Source organism: Lutra lutra, chromosome X (assembly GCF_902655055.1).
Source record: "Lutra lutra chromosome X, mLutLut1.2, whole genome shotgun sequence".
Lineage (NCBI taxonomy): Eukaryota > Metazoa > Chordata > Mammalia > Carnivora > Mustelidae > Lutra > Lutra lutra.
The window spans coordinates 56,012,648-56,030,366 of record NC_062296.1 but is presented as its reverse complement, the minus strand read 5'-3'; the positions used below and the strand labels follow the sequence as shown (position 1 = coordinate 56,030,366).

The 17,719-nt window shown below is 40.7% G+C and overlaps 1 protein-coding gene across 1 annotated transcript in view; it reads right to left on the bottom strand.

Annotated features, from left to right (window-relative positions):
- Positions 1–17,719, bottom strand: part of DGKK (diacylglycerol kinase kappa) — a 166,875-nt gene that overhangs the window by 14,317 nt on the left and 134,839 nt on the right. The window contains exons 15-18 of the mRNA XM_047715124.1: positions 6,749–6,968; positions 5,287–5,391; positions 4,732–4,828; positions 3,000–3,107 (exon numbers count right to left, since the gene is read on the bottom strand). Coding sequence (XP_047571080.1) covers positions 3,000–3,107; positions 4,732–4,828; positions 5,287–5,391; positions 6,749–6,968 — 530 coding nt within the window. The remainder of the gene's footprint in view (positions 1–2,999; positions 3,108–4,731; positions 4,829–5,286; positions 5,392–6,748; positions 6,969–17,719) is intronic.

Below are 17,719 nucleotides of genomic sequence, written 5' to 3'. Positions count from 1 at the left end.
TTATTCCATGTACTGTATAATGAGATATATTCTTCCATTGCACAAGCTTCCTTTTGGAAGTCATCAAGGCAATTTAGAAGTATGACCCTTGAACTCAGTTTACTTCCCCAAATTCTTCACTCACTCTCTTTCTTATTTCTTTAATTTTTAAAATTTAAACACAATTTATATTGTGTTTATTATTATTATATTATTATTATTGTATTATTAGTTTCAGGGGTAGTACTCAATGATTCATCAGTTGCATACAACACTCAGTGCTTATTACTTCAAATGCCCTCCTTAATGCCCATCACGTTACCCTATCCCTCCACCTGCCTCCCCTCCAGCAACCTTGAGTTTGTTCCCTATAGTTAAGACTCCCTTATGGTTTATCTCCCTCTCTGTTTAAAAATAGAGCTATCCTATGACCTAGCAATTAGACTACTAGGTATTTATCCAAAGGATACAAACAGTGATATGAAGGGGTACATGCACACTAATGTTTATAATGTTTATAGCAGCAACATCCACAATAGCCAAAATATGGAAAGATCTCAGATGCCCATCAACAGAAGAATGGATAAAGAAGATGTGGGGTATATATATTTATATAATGGAATATTATTCAGCTATCAAAAAGAATGAAATCTTGCCATTGGCAATGACATGGATGGAACTAGAGGGTATTATGCTAAGCAAAATAAGTCAGTCAGAGAAGGATAAATACAATATAAATACAATATAAATAGACTCATATATGGAATTTAAGAAACAATAGAGATGAACACAGGGGAAGGGAATGAAAAATAAAATAAGATGAATACTATGCGCTTTTAAAGTAGAGCCATAATGAGTTACTACAAGGCGTGAGTTTTGAAATGTAAGAAGGCTAGCACAAAACTATTTGGACTCTTGGGGTGCCAGGGTGGCTCAGTTGGTTAAACAGCTGCCTTTAGCTCAGGTCATGATGCCAGGATCCTGGGATCGAGCCCTACATTGGGCTCCTTGCTCAGCTGGGAGCCTGCTTCTCCCCTGCCTGCCTTTCCTCCTGCTTGTGCTTGCTCTCTGTCTCTGCCTTTCTTGCTCACTCTCTCTGTGTCAAATAAATAAATAAAATCTTAAAAAAATTATTTGGACTCTTGTTTTAAACCATAAGTTCTCTGGGCACTTTAGTTTCCTCATCTATAAAAATAGGAGTTTAGTTAAATGGAAATTCAAAATACCTAGAGCAACCAAAACAATTCTGAAAAAGAACTAAGTTGGAGGACTTTCATCTTCCAATTTCAAAACTTACTATAAACCTACAGTTATTAAGACAGTGTAAAGATAGACATATAGAAAAATGAAACCGAAATGAGAGTCTAGAAAAAACTCATATTTCTCATCAATTGATTTTTGACAAAGGTGCCAACACAATTCCTTGGGGAAAAGGATAGCTTCAAAAATGGTGCTGTGCTAAGTGGATCTTCACATGAAAAAGACGAACTTAGAACCTTGTATCACACCATACATAAAACTAACTCAAAGCAGATCATAGACTTAAATATAAGAGCAAAACAACACAAATTTTAGAAGAAAGCTTAGGAGCAAATTTTTGAGACCTTAGATTAGGTGAAACTGTTTAGATATGCCATCAAAAGCATGGTCCATAAAAGAAAACAATTGATCATTTGGAACTCATCAAAATTCAAAACTTTTTTTTTATTTCAAGAAAATTAAGACAGATGACAACAAAAAAAGACAAGCAACTGTATGAAATCTTGTCATTTGTGACAGTATGGGTGGACCCAGAGAGTATTATGCTAAGTGAAATAAGTCAGACAGAGAAAGACAAATACTGTATAATTTCACTTATATGTGGAATCTAAAAACAAAATAAAACAGAAAAAGATTCATAAATACAGAGCACAAACTGGTGGTTGCTAGAGGGGATGTGGGTGGGGAGATGAGCAAGATAGATAAAGAGGATTAACAGGTACAAACAACCAGTTATAATACAAATAAGTCACAGAGATGAAATATGCAGCATAGGGAATGGAGTAAATAATATCTTAATAATATTGTATGGTGACAGATGGTAACTACACTTATCCTGGTGAGCATTGAGCAATGTATAGAATTGTTGAATCAATACATTGTACACTTGAAACTAATATAAGATTATATGTCAATTATACTTCAATAATTAAAAAAATAAATATATAAAGTAGAAAGAAAAATCCCCCTGCAATTGAATCCCTATGAAACAATTACTGGTAACATTGTTTTATAATTATAAACCTTCTTCTATGTACATCTACACATACCTATTTAAAAATGCTTACTATAAAATGAGTCATAAAAAAGACAAGCAACCAGAAAATAATATTTGCAAAGCACATATCTGATAATGTACTTGATCCTCAGCCTAGGTCTGCTCTGAGAAAGAGGTTCTGGTGGCAGGTGGCAGGGGTGGTTGTGGGGTGCATGCTTTTTTTCTTGTAGTTTCAATTTACAAGGACTCTGAGGCCACCTTAGTACAAAATTACTAAAGGGTGCCAAGTAACATAACACCAGATTAGGTAAAATCAATGGATCCAGGGGAACCAGGTTAGGAACACCAAGACACAGCAGGGCAAGCTTTGATAATTTGTAGCCTTGCCAAGCCAAAACAGACTTAAGCCCCTACTAGGACCTGGTCAAACTCTCACAGACAAAACAAAAGTAGAAAATTTGCTGAATCGTGTCAGTGTAATCCGTTTTCAATAACAGTAACACCAGGTGCTGTGTTACACAGCAGTCTATTGGTCTAAACGATGTAGGTAGCCCCGAGTTCAGGATGCCAGTGCAGAGTCATCACAAATCAGGTCAACATTTAAAGCAAGCCACCCCACTAGGCTAATGTTGGGACCAGTGAGTTTTACTTCTAAAGAACCTCTTTCTTTCTCTTGGTTATCTGAAAGGAAGGGGATGTAGGAATATATGTGCATATTGTAATTGTGTGTTTGCATGTAGGGAGGGAAGTTTCTTTTCCTTACTTGTATTGTCCTGGGTGTTCATCTCTTCTGGTGTTGAATTCGAGAGAAATTTTAGCATCCAGTCCAATTCCAAAATAGTTGTTCATGACACATCTTTCTTTGAAACGTCTGAAATTAGCCAAAGGAAAGAAGAGGACAGACTTTGGTGCAAGAAAGAAGTGCCATTATCATTAGGCTGGGGGCTTTACCTGCATGATTGAAAATCACCAAGGGAGGGCCTCCCCTACATTGGGCACAAGACTTTATATTTGCGACAGGCACATATAGATCCTATTGTGTTAACAACTAGCTTGTTTGCTTTAAGAAAGTGCACCCAGCCAGGTGGGAGGATTCAGTGGGATTAGAATTCATAATAAAGAAATCATCTTTGGAGGCCATTAGATATGAATGGTCAATATGTTCTTCACATATAATAAAGGGAAATAGTAATTGACTTATTCGCATAAAGAACTTTCAAGTATCTCAGATAAAAATGTATGATGAAAGTAAAGTCTACACTACTGTTTTCAGAGATGTCTGAACTCCTTTGTAGCACTTTCACATCAAAGGGCAAAGTGACTACACATTTGAGGGAGAAGACTGATAAAAGAGGGTAGAAATATACACAGCCAAAAAAGCCAGGCAGTTTTTTTTTTTTTATTCTTCTGCATCCATCTTGAGTGTCAGCATCAAAACCAGTAGTATGTTGGAGCCAGTTAGGACCAGCTCATATAAGCTGATTATGCCTATTATCCCAATTCTGCCTTCAATGGAATTATATCAGTAGCTTGAAATAGGTCATGGTGGGAGGGTTTGTACCAGGAATAATTCAGGACTTTTTTCCCCTGGAGAGCTGGTTGTTAAACATTTGGCAAAAAACAAACAAAACAAAACAAAACAAAAACAAAAACAAAAAAACCCCCAAACCAAACCAAACAAAAAAACCCCAAAACAAAAAACCAAAACATTTGGCAGTATCCCACTGATTAAAACTCATAAGGTAAGTCCATGAGACTTCAGACATGAAGCTAGTGTTGAAGTAGAGGGGTGTAGGGTTGGAGATAGAAATAAATGAGAAGCTGCAGTTAACTGAAATAATTGCCAGCTGTGTCCTTCTTTTAAGAAACTGAAATGAGTACAGTTCAGTTACTCAATCATAGATAATTTTTTTATTCATTACAAAACTGACCCCACATCTCTCACACATGAGATTTGCTTCCCTCAACTGCAGTCTGGAGATTGGAGTTTCTCTAGCTGATGTCCAAACTTATCTTCTTAATGGAACTCAAAAGGAGAATGTGGTGGAACCTGGCTGCTGGGAATATTTTAAACAGGTAGGGCTAATGAAAAAGATGCCCTTAGATTTTCTATCTAGTCCCATCAGTGCTCATTTATTTTTTAGCGCCTCTAATTATTTACTGTTAAAAGCAACAGTGGAAAAACAGGTCCTTTGAAATAACAATAGCTAACATTTATTAAGTATTTATAATAAGAATAACAGTAATTACTGTTAACACATATAGCACTTAACTATGGGTGCTAAGCACTGTTCAGTGCAAGTAAAACGCAAGAAACGTATGTGGCTAATTCTACAATTATCTTCAATTTATAATGAGAAAACTAAGGTTGAATTATCTTTGTAAGCTCACACAACTAGGAAGTGGAGTCCAGATTTGACTCTAGATATCTTTAGACTATTGTTTTAACCAGAGAAAAAGGAAGTTATAAAATGGTGGTAGGGCTAAATACTTACATAGTTTCTGGTGTAAAATGTAAGTGCTCTAAATTGAGGTTATCTAGGTCTTCACTTTTGAGAGAAGATATAGAAGACAAAGTGCCAAGACGAGAACCTAGACACAAAAGACATCACCTTGCTGTTAGATACAAACAAGAAAGCCCTTCCCCTCACTTGCATTTCACCCTATTTTCTATGTGGGACCAGGGTCAAGCTCAATGACTTTTTCTTAGATTATAATCAAGGTTTTCAATCCAAAGAGGGATCATCTTAGATGGACAGGGACTTCCTCTGAGAGAATATTAAGACTGAGCTGCTTGCTTGCTGGCAGTGAAAACAGGTTCAAATCTTGGGTTTCATCAGGCCGTCCTTTTCAAAGTACCTAATGAGGTCATTACTTCTGGATGTTGACAGGGGATCATATGCTGGGAGGTTTCTGGGAAAGAGGGTGGGATATCTACTGCAGAGTAGGATTATGGCTAAAGAAAGATGCATGAGAACACATCCTTATTTTCTGGGAACTAGAAGACAGTGATGAAGACCAGAATAAGAAAGGGAAAGAAAGATCCTTACGGTGTCTTGGGCTCATCTGGCGAATATCTTCTGAGTCATCTTCCAGGAAGAAAGTTGAAGTGAAGTTCTTAACCGATATTGTCTGTCGGCTTTGCTCATCCAGAACTATGGAGTAAAAGTGGAAGGAAAAAAGGAAGGAGGGAGGGAGGAAGAAAGCAAGGTAGGAGGGAAATAAGAGAGTGAGGGAAGAAGGGAAAAGGGAAGGAAGGAAGGAAGGAAGGGTGGGAGGGAGGGAGAAAGGAAAGTAGGAAAGGAGGGAGAGAGGGAGGAAAGGAGAGAGGGAAAAAGGAAGGGAGGGGTGAGGGAGGCAGGAAGAAAGGAAGGAATATTGATTATATTTGTTGAGCACTTCTTAGGCATCTCTTTTTTATAGTTAATGCCAGTCAGTGTGTGGGTAAACAGTAGAGACACCCGGTTGACTATCTCCTCTCCTCCACAATGCTGTTTGTAGTCTTAGTTTTCCTACAGTATTGCCCCCATGTCTCTTCATAACCATGCCTGAGCTTTCTGTTTTACTGGTTACTCTTTTTCTGTCACCCAGTAAATATGAGTAGAAGCTCAGGGCCTGGTGCAGGGGAAAGAGGTGGGAAACCCTCTTCTTCTGTCTCAATTATCACCTCTTTGTTAATTAATTTACTCACATGACTTTTTTTTTTTCAAGACTTGAGCCTCTAGGACCATGCCCTCCTTTCATTCAAATGTTTCATCTATTCCAAGAATATTTGAGAAGTCTCCTTCCTTTCACCAGCCTATATTTTGTATAGCTCAGGTGCTCAACTTGTGCCAAAGCTCATAGGTTCAATCCCTATCCTACTAAGGGTGCCCTTTTCTGTCCCGTGGGCACAAGCTGCACATATAAATCTGACTTATGTGTTGATGGAGCAGGCTGAGGGTTAGTTGTGATAAGATTATGGCTACATCTCCACTACTTGGAAACTACAGAAATAGAAGTAAATGGGTTGTTTAGTACATTCACAGTGCAGAATGGAGATTTCCCTTCTTTCTAGGAAACTTGGCTGAGGTTATATTAAAGGTACCAAGGCAGGGACGCCTGGGTGGCTCAGTTGGTTAAGCAGCTGCCTTCGGCTCAGGTCATGATCCCAGCGTCCTGGGATCGAGTCCCACATCGGGCTCCTTGCTCGTCAGGGAACCTGCTTCTCCCTCTGCCTCTGCCTGACATTCTGTCTGCCTGTGCTCACTCTTGCTCTCTGACAAATAAATAAATAAAATCTTAAAAAAAAAAAGGTACCAAGGCAGGAGAAGGTACCATGGCTAAAAGTCAGAGGCCAGCCAAAGGGACTTCCTTGCTACATAGAGTTCTACTCAATTCCAACTGTTGAAGTAGAGCACACTTGGTTTTATAGCATTTTCTGATCTGTATTTCAAAGAAGCACTGTGGGAAATTCATTCACTGGAAACTTCACTTACCTTACTTCAATCACCACAACTCTGGGACCCTTACCTTGTTCAACTTGAAATATGATGAGCTTCAAGGATTTCTGGAGATTCTGGGCCTTTGTGGCCAGCTCCAACTTGCACTTGGCTATGTGGTCTACTTGAGGGATGAAGGGTTTTCCATCTGCCTGGGCATCATCTGCGTATACTGTAGTACTTTTCTCAACTGCTGCCTCCTCAGCCAGGATATCAATCAGGACACTGAGCTTGTCATACATTATGTCACTCTATATAAGGATGAAGGGGACAGGGCATTGTTATGAGGGACCAGTACTTGAAAGGACAGAATGAGGAGCTGGGAGGTAGGTGAGAGGTAAGGAGGGGTGGTAGTTGGCTAGGAACCCTGAGCAAAAAAAGCTGATGAAATAAAAGTTTGGGGAAAGAAGTACTTGGTAGATGTGATGAGATAACCAAAGGGTGTTAGGGTATCAAACAGATATCATTTGTTTCTGAGCAGCTGCAGGCATCAATGTATGTTGCCAAATTTTTCTTGTGTCAGACTGATTGTAAAATGATATGTAACATGGCAAACTTGAGGAAAGTTAAATATTTCTGGATTGGTGTTTTCATGGGCATGCTCCTACAGATGTGGATGTGCTTCTGCATGGGTGCCTAGTGTCTGCCTTTGTATATGTGTATATTTGGGGAATGCAATGAGTGATTATGGCTTGATTTCCTGCTCTATCACTGAATAGTTTGTGACCTGAGACAATTTACCTTACCTTTATGTGCTTTTATATTCTAGGGCAATTGTGAAGATTAAATAAATTAATGCATTAAAAATCCTTAAACGTTTCCTGGCACAGGGTGCTATACAAGTGTTAGTTATTGTTGTTGTAGAAATTAATGTGGGTATATTTCTAGCATGTATTTGTACATATTGTCATGTATGTTCTGGTATACAACCATGTGCATACATGCTTGGTGTACACTTGTGTCTAGGTGTGGGCAGATGCTTGGTACATGCTGAGGTACATGGTACATGTGTTAGGAGGCATAATGCTACTCTTCATTTGGTGAAAGATGGAAATGTGATGAAGTTGGACTTTTCCCATAATGGAGGTTTATCAGCCTTCCCTTTCTTTTACAATTCCCAGTGAAAGGGATTCCCAGTGAAAGGTACACTTGCTTTTATTAAAAAGAGGGTTCTGGGACGCCTGGGTGGCTCAGTTGGTTAAGCAGCTGCCTTCGGCTCAGGTCATGATCCCAGCATCCTGGGATGGAGTCCCGCATCGGGCTCCTTGCTCAGCAGGAGCCTGCTTCTCCCTCTGCCTCTGCCTGCCATTCTGCCTGCCTATGCTCGCTCTCTCTCCCTCTCTCTCTGACAAATAAAAAAAAAGAGTTTGTTCTTCCAAAAAAAAAAAAAAAAAAAAAGAGGGTTCTGGGACTTCCAGGAAGATGGCAGAACAGAAGGATCCTAAGCTTACCTCATCCCATGGACACACCTAGATAACAGCCACACTGGTGTAAATAACACTGAAGATGACCCAAAGACTGGCAAAACATACTATTCACAGCTAATCATAGAGAAGAGGCCATACTGACAGTGGTAGGAAGGGCAGGGACATGATTGGGAACCAAACTGACCTACAAGATTCTATGCAGGAGGGAGGAACACCACGGGCATAGAGAAGGGAGAGGAGAAGACACCACACCGGTCACCTCAGGCATGGGGGACCCACACTGGGAAGACAAATCCCCATAACATTTGGCTTTGAAAAACAGAAGGATTTAAGTTTGCAAGTTCCTACAATCAGTGAGTCTCAACACCAAGAACTTTAAAAGTCAGTGGGCTCAGCTCTGGAAGAGCTAGAAGGCAGTAGAAAACTGAGTTTCTGCCCTTAAAGACACAACAAAACAAACAACCCCACTAAAATACAGCATCAAAGTAGCAATTTGAAAAACAATTGGTACATATAGGAAGGAGATTAATTTACTAATCTCAGAATGCGGGCTGGGAGGGCAGGGATCCTTAGGAGACTTCTCCAAGAACAAAAGAGCTGGAAGGTTCCATTTCCTACCCTCTGCTCCCAGCCTAGATACACAGACACCTGTGGGAACAAATAGGAATACTTTCCACCTAGCTTGCTAACAGCACACCTCACCCCCATGCACTTCTGTGGACCTGCCCCCTTCAACCCATCCTCAATAATTCTCCAAAGCAGCTACAGGTCCCCTCCCCCAGAGATTAGCATACACCTTGCTAACACCAGGCACCCTGCTCCCTGCATATTCCTGAAGACCCACTCCATTCAACACACCCTTAGCAGAAGACCCACCCCATCCAACATGTCCCTCCAGAGTGACTCCTGCCCTGGAGAGAGGGGAAGAAAACCACACACACATTTCAACTACAAATGCAGCATGGGCTGGGGGAAGACTTCTGGTTTGATAGGAGGGCCCAACCACCAATGAAAGCTTCTCAGGGGGCAACACAGGGAGAATGCCCTGCCTACTAATAAAAGCCTTTCAGGGGGCAACACGGGGAAAGCATCCTGCAGTTTGGTGTCTGCAGCTTTGACAAGTGCCTGGTCTGACCCAGCTCAAGCCCAGTGTGGCCCCAAACTTGCCCATTGACAAAACAGGGATGAAACACTGCCCACAACAGGCAAAGAGAGCCATTGCAGATGAGTGGACTGAAGGCAAATGCAGCTCAGCCACAATCGCAGGGCACATGCAACACATATAGGAGACACCCTTGAAGGACCACGTTCTGAGGAACAGGGGACATTGCATTACAGGGCACTATGGGAACTCTTTTTCATAATGCCACTGCTTTCAAGAGCAGGCAGCATAGCTGACTTTCCTAGCACATAGAAACAGATACAGAGATTTAGAAAAAAATGGTGAGACAGAGGAATATGTCACAAATGAAAGAACAGGTCAAAATCACAGCAAGAGAGCTAAACAAAACAGAGCTAACAATATACCTGATAGAAAATTTAAAGTGATGGTCATAAAGATAGTCACTTGACTTGAGAAAAGAGTGGAGGACCTCAGTGAGATCCTCAACAAAGAGATAGAAAACATAAAAAAAACCAATTGAAGATGAAAAACTCAATAACTGAAATTAAAAATACATTAGAGGGAATAAATAGTAGACTAGAGGAAGCAGAATAGATCAGCAACCTGGAGGATAGAGTAATAGAAAACAGTCAAGCTGAACAGGGGGAAGAAAAAAGAGTAATAAAGAATGAGAATAGATTAAGGGAATGCAGTGACACCATCAAGCATAACACTGTTCACATTATGTGGATCCCAGAAGGAGAAGAGACAGAAGAGAGGGCAGAAAATTTATTTAAAGAAATAATAGCTGAAAATATTCCTTAATATGGAGAAAGAAACAAAAATCCAGATCCAGTAGACACAGAGAGCCCCCAACAAAATTAGCCCAAGGAGGTTCACACCAAGACACATAATAATTAAAATGGCAAGAAGTAGTGATAAAGAGAATTTTAAAAGCAGCAAGAGAAAACAGTTACATACAAGAAAAAAGTCCATAAGTCTATCAGTTGATTTTCAGCAGAAACTTTGCAGACCAGAAGGGATTTCCATAATATATTCAAAGTGGTGAAAGGAAAAAAACCCTGCAGCCAAGAATACTCTATCTAGCAAGGCTATTGTTCAGAAAAGAAGGAAAGATAGTTTCCCAGACAAAGAAAAGTTAAAAGAATTCATCACCACTGAACCAGACTTAAAAGAAATGCTAAAGAAGACTCTTTGAGTGGAAAGGAAAAACCATAAGCAGGACTAAGAAAACTAGGAAGCACAGACACAGTAAAATTAAGTATATCTATAAAAATCAGCTAAGGGATTCACAAAATGAAATGATGTAAAGTGGAGTGGGAGAGGGGTAAAAATTTAGTTCTTTCAGAATGAGTTCAAACTTAAGTGACCATCAACTTAATATAGACTCCTATATGCAGAAGATGTTATATACAAAGCTAATGGTAACCACAAATAAAAAACTGATAGTGGGAGGGGAGGAGTCAAGATGGCGGAGAAGTAGCAGCTGAGACTACTTCAGGTAGCAGGAGATCAACTAGATAGCTTATCTAAAGATTGCAAACACCCACAAATCCAACGGGAGAACGAAGAGAAGAAGAACAGCAATTCTAGAAACAGAAAATCAACCACTTTTTGAAAGGTAGGACTGGCGGAGAAGTGAATCCAAAACAACTGGGAAGATAGACCGCGGGGGGAGGGGCCGGCTTCTGGCAAGCGGCGGAGCAATGGAGCACAAAATCAGGACTTTTAAAAGTCTGTTCTGCTGAGGGACATCGCTCCAGAGGCTAAACCGGTGGAAGCCTGATGAAGGAGCAGGAGGCTGGCTGAAGACAAAGCAAAAGCTGGCACCTTGCACCCCCTCTCCATCTGCTCCCCCTCAGTCATATGTGTTGCATTCCTCAGGCACCCCTGACTGCCATAAACGAGAAACAAATAGTTAACTTGCAGAGATCACAATCCTGTAAGACGGAGTCTCTCTTGGTTTACAAACTCCTCAAGATCTACAAACAAAGAAGTTACCTTATCAATAGAACAAATTTCCAGAGGCAAATAACCTAATGTCACCTTCCCCACCATAAACAAAACTGAAGGAGGCTGAGATAGAAGGGAATGTAAATATAGTTAAATCTCTTCTGAACCTAAATCTCACTAACAAAGACGATTGATAGCAGGATTGTGACATCCCACCAAGAATCTCCCAACTATCTTGATGTTAATGCCTGACCTAAAGGCAACACTGATCAAGCCACAAGGCCTCCGGTATCCCAGCACCTTGTAGGCCCTCTTTAGCATATGAAAACTCCTTGAAACCAACCATTCCCTCACCTTCCCCCAACCGCAGGGTACATAACCTGCCATCCCTCACAATCCGGGACAGCAGCTCTTCCTGCCCACTGGTCCTGTCCCTGTGCTTTAATAAACCACCAGTTTGCACTAAAGATGTCTCAAGAATTCTTTCTTGGTCATCGGCTCCGGACCTCAGCCCACCAAACCTCACCTAGGTTCTAGAACATCATCAAGCCCACGTGGGGTCAGCGTGGCCTCAGGTCCCGCAGGGTCACAGAAGGATCGGGGGTGTCTGAGTGTCACAGAGCTTGCAGGTATTAGAACGGGGAAGCCAGCTACAGAGACAGAGCCGAGGAGTGAGCTCTCAGCTCGGGGATACCTTGAACCGGTCACAGGCTCGGTGAGCTCGGAGCGCGGCTGGAGGCCAGGGTGATGGGAGTAATTGGGTGCTGTTCTCTGAGGGCGCACTGAGGAGTGGGGCCCCGGGCTCTCGGCTCCTCTGGGCCGGAGACTGGGAGGCTGCCATCTTCATTCCCGTCCTCTGGAACTCTATGGAAAGCGCTCAGGGAACAAAAGCTTCCAAAAGCAAACCCGAGCTGATTACTCAGCCCGGCCCCTGGTAAGGGCGGTGCAACTCCGCCAGGGGCAAAGACACTTGAGAATCACTACAACAGGCCCCTCCCCGAGAAGATCAACAAGAAATCCAGCCAGGACCAGGTTCACCTACCAAGGAGTGCAGGTTCAATACCAAGGAGAGCAGCGGAATTCCAGAGGAGGAGAAAGCAAAGCACGGAACTCATGGCTTTCTCCCCATAATTCTTTAGTCTTGCAGTTAATTTATTTTTTTTTCTTTTTCAATTTTTTTTTGTCTTCTGCTAAATTTTTTTAAACTTTTACCCTTTTCTTTTTTAACGTTTTTTAACTAGTTTATCTAATATATATATATTTTTTCTTTTTTAATTTTTTCTTTATTCGTTTTCTTTTTTTAATTGATTCTTTTTTTTTTCTTTCTGAACCTCGTTTTACCCCCTTTCTCCCCCCCATGATTTGGGATCTCTTCTGATTTGGCTAAAGCATATTTTCCTGGGGTTGTTGCCACACTTTTAGCATTTTACTTGCTCCTTCATATACTCTTATCTGGACAAAATGACAAGGCAGAAAAATTCACCACAAAAAAAGGAAATAGAGGCAGTACCGAAGGCTAGGGACCTAATCAATACAGACATTGGTAATATGTCAGATATAGAGTTCAGAATGACGATTCTCAAGGTTCTAGCCGGGCTCGAAAAAGGCATGGAAGATATTAGAGAAACCTCTCGGGAGATATAAAAGCCCTTTCTGGAGAAATAAAAGAACTAAAATCTAACCAAGTTGAAATAAAAAAAGCTATTAATGAGGTGCAATCAAAAATGGAGGCTCTCACTGCTAGGATAAATGAGGCAGAAGAAAGAATTAGCGATATAGAGGACCAAATGACAGAGAATAAAGAAGCTGAGCAAAAGAGGGACAAACAGCTACTGGACCACGAGGGGAGAATTCGAGAGATAAATGACACCATAAGATGAAACAACATTAGAATAATTGGGATTCCAGAAGAAGAAGAGAGAGAGAGGGGAGCAGAAGGTATATTGGAGAGAATTATTGGAGAGAATTTCCCTAATATGGCAAAGGGAACAAGGATCAAAATCCAGGAGGTGCAGAGAACCCCCCTCAAAATCAATAAGAATTGGTCCACACCTCCTCACCTAACAGTAAAATTTACAAGTCTTAGTGACAAAGAGAAAATCCTGAAAGCAGCCCAGGACAAGAAGTCTGTAACATACAATGGTAAAAATATTAGATTGGCAAGCAGACTTATCCACAGAGACCTGGCAGGCCAGAAAGAACTGGCATGATATATTCAGAGCACTAAACGAGAAAAACATGCAGCCAAGAATACTATATCCAGCTAGGCTATCATTGAAAATAGAAGGAGAGATAAAAAGCTTCCAGGACAAACAAAAACAGAAAGAATTTGCAAACACCAAACCAGCTCTACAGGAAATATTGAAAGGGGTCCTCTAAGCAAAGAGAGAGCCTAAAAGTAGTAGATCAGAAAGGAACAGAGACAATATACAGTAACAGTCACCTTACAGGCAATACAATGGCACTAAATTCATATCTCTCAATATTTACTCTGAATGTTAATGGGCTAAATGCCCCAATCAAAAGACACAGGGTATCAGAATGGATAAAAAAACAAAACCCATCTATATGTTGCCTACAAGAAACTCATTTTAGACCCGAAGACATCTCCAGATTTAAAGTGAGGGTGTGGAAAACAATTTACCATGCTAATGGACATCAGAAAAAAGCAGGGGTGGCAATCCTTATATCAGATCAATTAGATTTTAAGCCAAATGCTATAATAAGAGATGAGGAAGGACACTATATCATACTCAAAGGATCTGTCCAACAAGAAGATCTAACAATTTTAAGTATCTATGCCCCTAACGTGGGAGCAGCCAACTATATAAACCAATTAGTAACAAAATCAAAGAAATACATCAACAATGATACAATAATAGTAGGGGACTTTAACACTCCCTCGCTGAAATGGACAGATCATCCAAGCAAAAGATCAACAAGGAAATAAAGGCATTAAATGACACACTGGACCAGATGGACATCACAGATATATTCAGAACATTTCATCCCAAAACAACAGAATACACATTCTTCTCTAGTGCACATGGAACATTCCCCAGAAGAGATCACATCCTCGGTCCTAAATCAGGTCTCTACCGGTATCAAAAGATTGGGATCATTCCCTGCATATTTTCAGACCACAATGCTCTAAAGCTAGAACTCAATCACAAGAGGAAATTTGAAAAGAACCCAAATACATGGAGACCAAACAGCACCCTTCTAAAGAATGAATGGGTCAACCAGGAAATTAAAGAAGAATTGAAAAAATTCATGGAAACAAATGATAATGAAAACACAACGGTTCAAAATCTGTGGGACACAACAAAGGCAGTCCTAGAGGAAAATATATAGCGGTACAACCCTTTCTCAAGTAACAAGAAAGGTCTCAGGTACACAACCTAACTCTACACCTAAAGGAGCTGGAGAAAGAACAAGAAAGAAATCCTAAACCCAGCAGGAGAAGAGAAATCATAAAGATCAGAGCAGAAATCAATGAGATAGAAACCAAAAAAACCAATAGAACAAATCAACGAAACTAGGAGGTGTTTCTTTGAAAGAATTAATAAGATTGATAAACCCCTGGCCGGACTTATCAAAAAGAAAAGAGAAAGGACCCAAATAAATAAAATCATGAATGAAAGAGGAGAGATCACAACGAACACCAAAGAAATACAGACAATTATAAGAACATACTATGAGCAACTCTACGCCAACAAATTTGACAATCTGGAAGAAACGGATGCATTCCTAGAGACGTATAAACTACCACAACTGAACCAGGAAGTAATAGAAAACCGGAACAGACCCATAACCAGTAAGGAGATTGAAAGAGTCATCAAAAATCTCCAAACAAACAAAAGCCCAGGGCCAGATGGCTTCCCGGGGGAATTCTACCAAACATTTAAAGAAGAACTAATTCCTATTCTCCTGAAAGTGTTCCAAAAAATAGAAATGGAAGGAAAACTTCCAAACTCATTTTATCACCTTGATCCCAAAACCAGACAAGGATCCCATTAAAAAAGAGAACTACAGACCAATATCCTTGATGAACACAGATGCGAAAATTCTCACAAAAATACTAGCCAATAGGATTCAACAGTACATTAAAAGGATTATTCACCACGACCAAGTGGGATTTATTCCAGGGCTGCAAGTTTGGTTCAACATCACAAATTAATCAATGTGAGTGGATAAAAAAGCAAGACCCACCTATATGCTGCATATAAGAGACTCATTTCAAACCTATAGACCCATGCAGATTGAAAGTTAAGGGATAGAAAACCATTTATCATGTCAATAGGAATGAAAAGAAAGCCAGGGTAGCAATTCTTGTATTGGATAAAGTAGACTTTTAAAACAAAGACTTGGGGTGCCTGGGTGGCTTAGTCATTAAGATTCTGCCTTTGGCTCAGGTCATGATCCTGGGGTCCTGGAACTGAGCCCCACATTGGGCTCTCTGCCCAGCAAGAAACCTGCTTCTCTCTCTCCCACTCCCCCTGCTTGTGTTCCCTCTTTCTCATGGTCTCTCTCCATCAAATAAATAAATAAAATCTTTAAAAAGTAAAAATAAAAATAAATAAAATGAGGACTCTAACAAGAGTCAAAGAAAGACACTATATAATCATAAAAGGAACAATCCAACAGGAAGATATAACAATTGTAAATATTTATGCACCCAACATGGGAGCGCCCAAATACATAAAGTAGCTATTAAAAAACATAAAGGAAGATTTATTTACAAGATGGCAAAGAAGTAGGAGACTTTAATTTCATCTGGCCCCAGGGATTTAGCTAGATAGCTATCAAATAATTCTGAACACCTGCAAACTCCACGAGAGATGTAAGAAAAGAATAGCTGAAACTCTACAAATAGAAAAGCAACCACTTTTTGCAAAGTAGGAAGTGTGGAAAAGTGAATCTGAGATGATATATGGGAAGATAAGCTACAGGGAGAGGGAGCCTCCATAAGCCAACTACTGGCAAGTGATATAGCAGTGGAACATTAATCAGAACTTTTAGAAGTTGGCTCTAGTGAGGGACATCACTCAGGCTAAGTGCGGGGGGGGGGGGCACGAAACTCTAGCTGGGACATTGTGGTCTCAGGATCCTTGGGGTCACAGGAAGATTGGGAATGCTTGAGTGTGACAGAGCTCCCAGGCTTCAGAGCAGGGAAGCTGGCTGCAAAGAGGGAGCCCAAGAGTGGGCTCTCAGCTCAGGGTTGCCATAAACTGGGAACCACGGCACAATCGGTTGACTGCTATTGGAGAGAGTCCAACAAACTGCAGAGCCAGTGAGACCACCCCACTTCCCCCCCCCGGAAGAGCAGCATGGGAGTACACCGCAGGAGTCTGCCGGCTTTGGAGACCTGAAACGTGTCATGTGCCTGAGACAGAAATGCTCAGTTACAGGCTGGGAGAGAGAGACAAGAGTGACTGACTGCTATTCTCTGAGGGTTTACTGAGGAGTGGGGCCCCCAGCTTTCTGCTCAGGGGTGGGAGATTGGGAGGTTGCCATTTTCATTCTCATCCTCTAAAGCTGTATGGAAAACCTTAAGGGAACAAAACCACATAGAGCAAACTAGAGTAGATTACAAAGCCTGGTTCCCTGGCAAGGGCAGTACAATTCTGCCTAGGGCAAAGACACTTGAGAATCAATGAACAGGCTTCTCCCCCAGAAGATCAGCAAGATCATCCAGATAAGACCAAGTTTACCAATCAAGAACTGCAAAACTGGGGCGCCTGGGTGGCTCAGTGGGTTAAGCCGCTGCCTTCGGCTCAGGTCATGATCTCAGGGTCCTGGGATTGAGCCCCGCATCGGGCTCTCTGCTCAGCGGGGAGCCTGCTTCCTCCTCTCTCTCTGCCTGCCTCTCTGCCTGCTTGTGATCTCTCTCTGTCAAATAAAAAAAAAAAAAGAACTGCAAAACTCCAGCCCTAAGGGAATACAGCACATAGAATTCATGGTTCTGTAATCTTTCAACTTTAATTCTCTTTTTTAAGAACTTGTTTTTTCAGAACAAAAATCTTTATTTATTATTTTTTATATTATTATTTTTATTGTTATGTCATCATACAGTATGTCATTAGTTTTTGATGAGGTATTCCAAGATTCATTGTTTACTTATAACACCCAGTGCTCTACACAATATGTGTCCTCTTTAATACCCATCACCAGGGCAACCCATCCTCCCACCCCCTCCCCTCTAAAACCCTCAGTTTCTTTCTCAGAGTCCATAGTCTCTTATAGTTCATCTCCCCATCCAATCCCCCCCTTCATTTTTACCTTCCTTCTCCTAATGTTCTCCATGCTATTCCTCATGTTTCCACAAGTAAGTGAAACCATATGATAATCAACTTTCTCTGCTTGACTTATTTCACTCAGCATAATCTCCTCCAAATTTTTTCTTTCTTTTTTTCAACCAATTTATTTTATCAACTCTTTCTAAAAAAAACTTTTTAAATTTTCATTTTTACAGTTACAGTTTTTAAAAAATATTTTA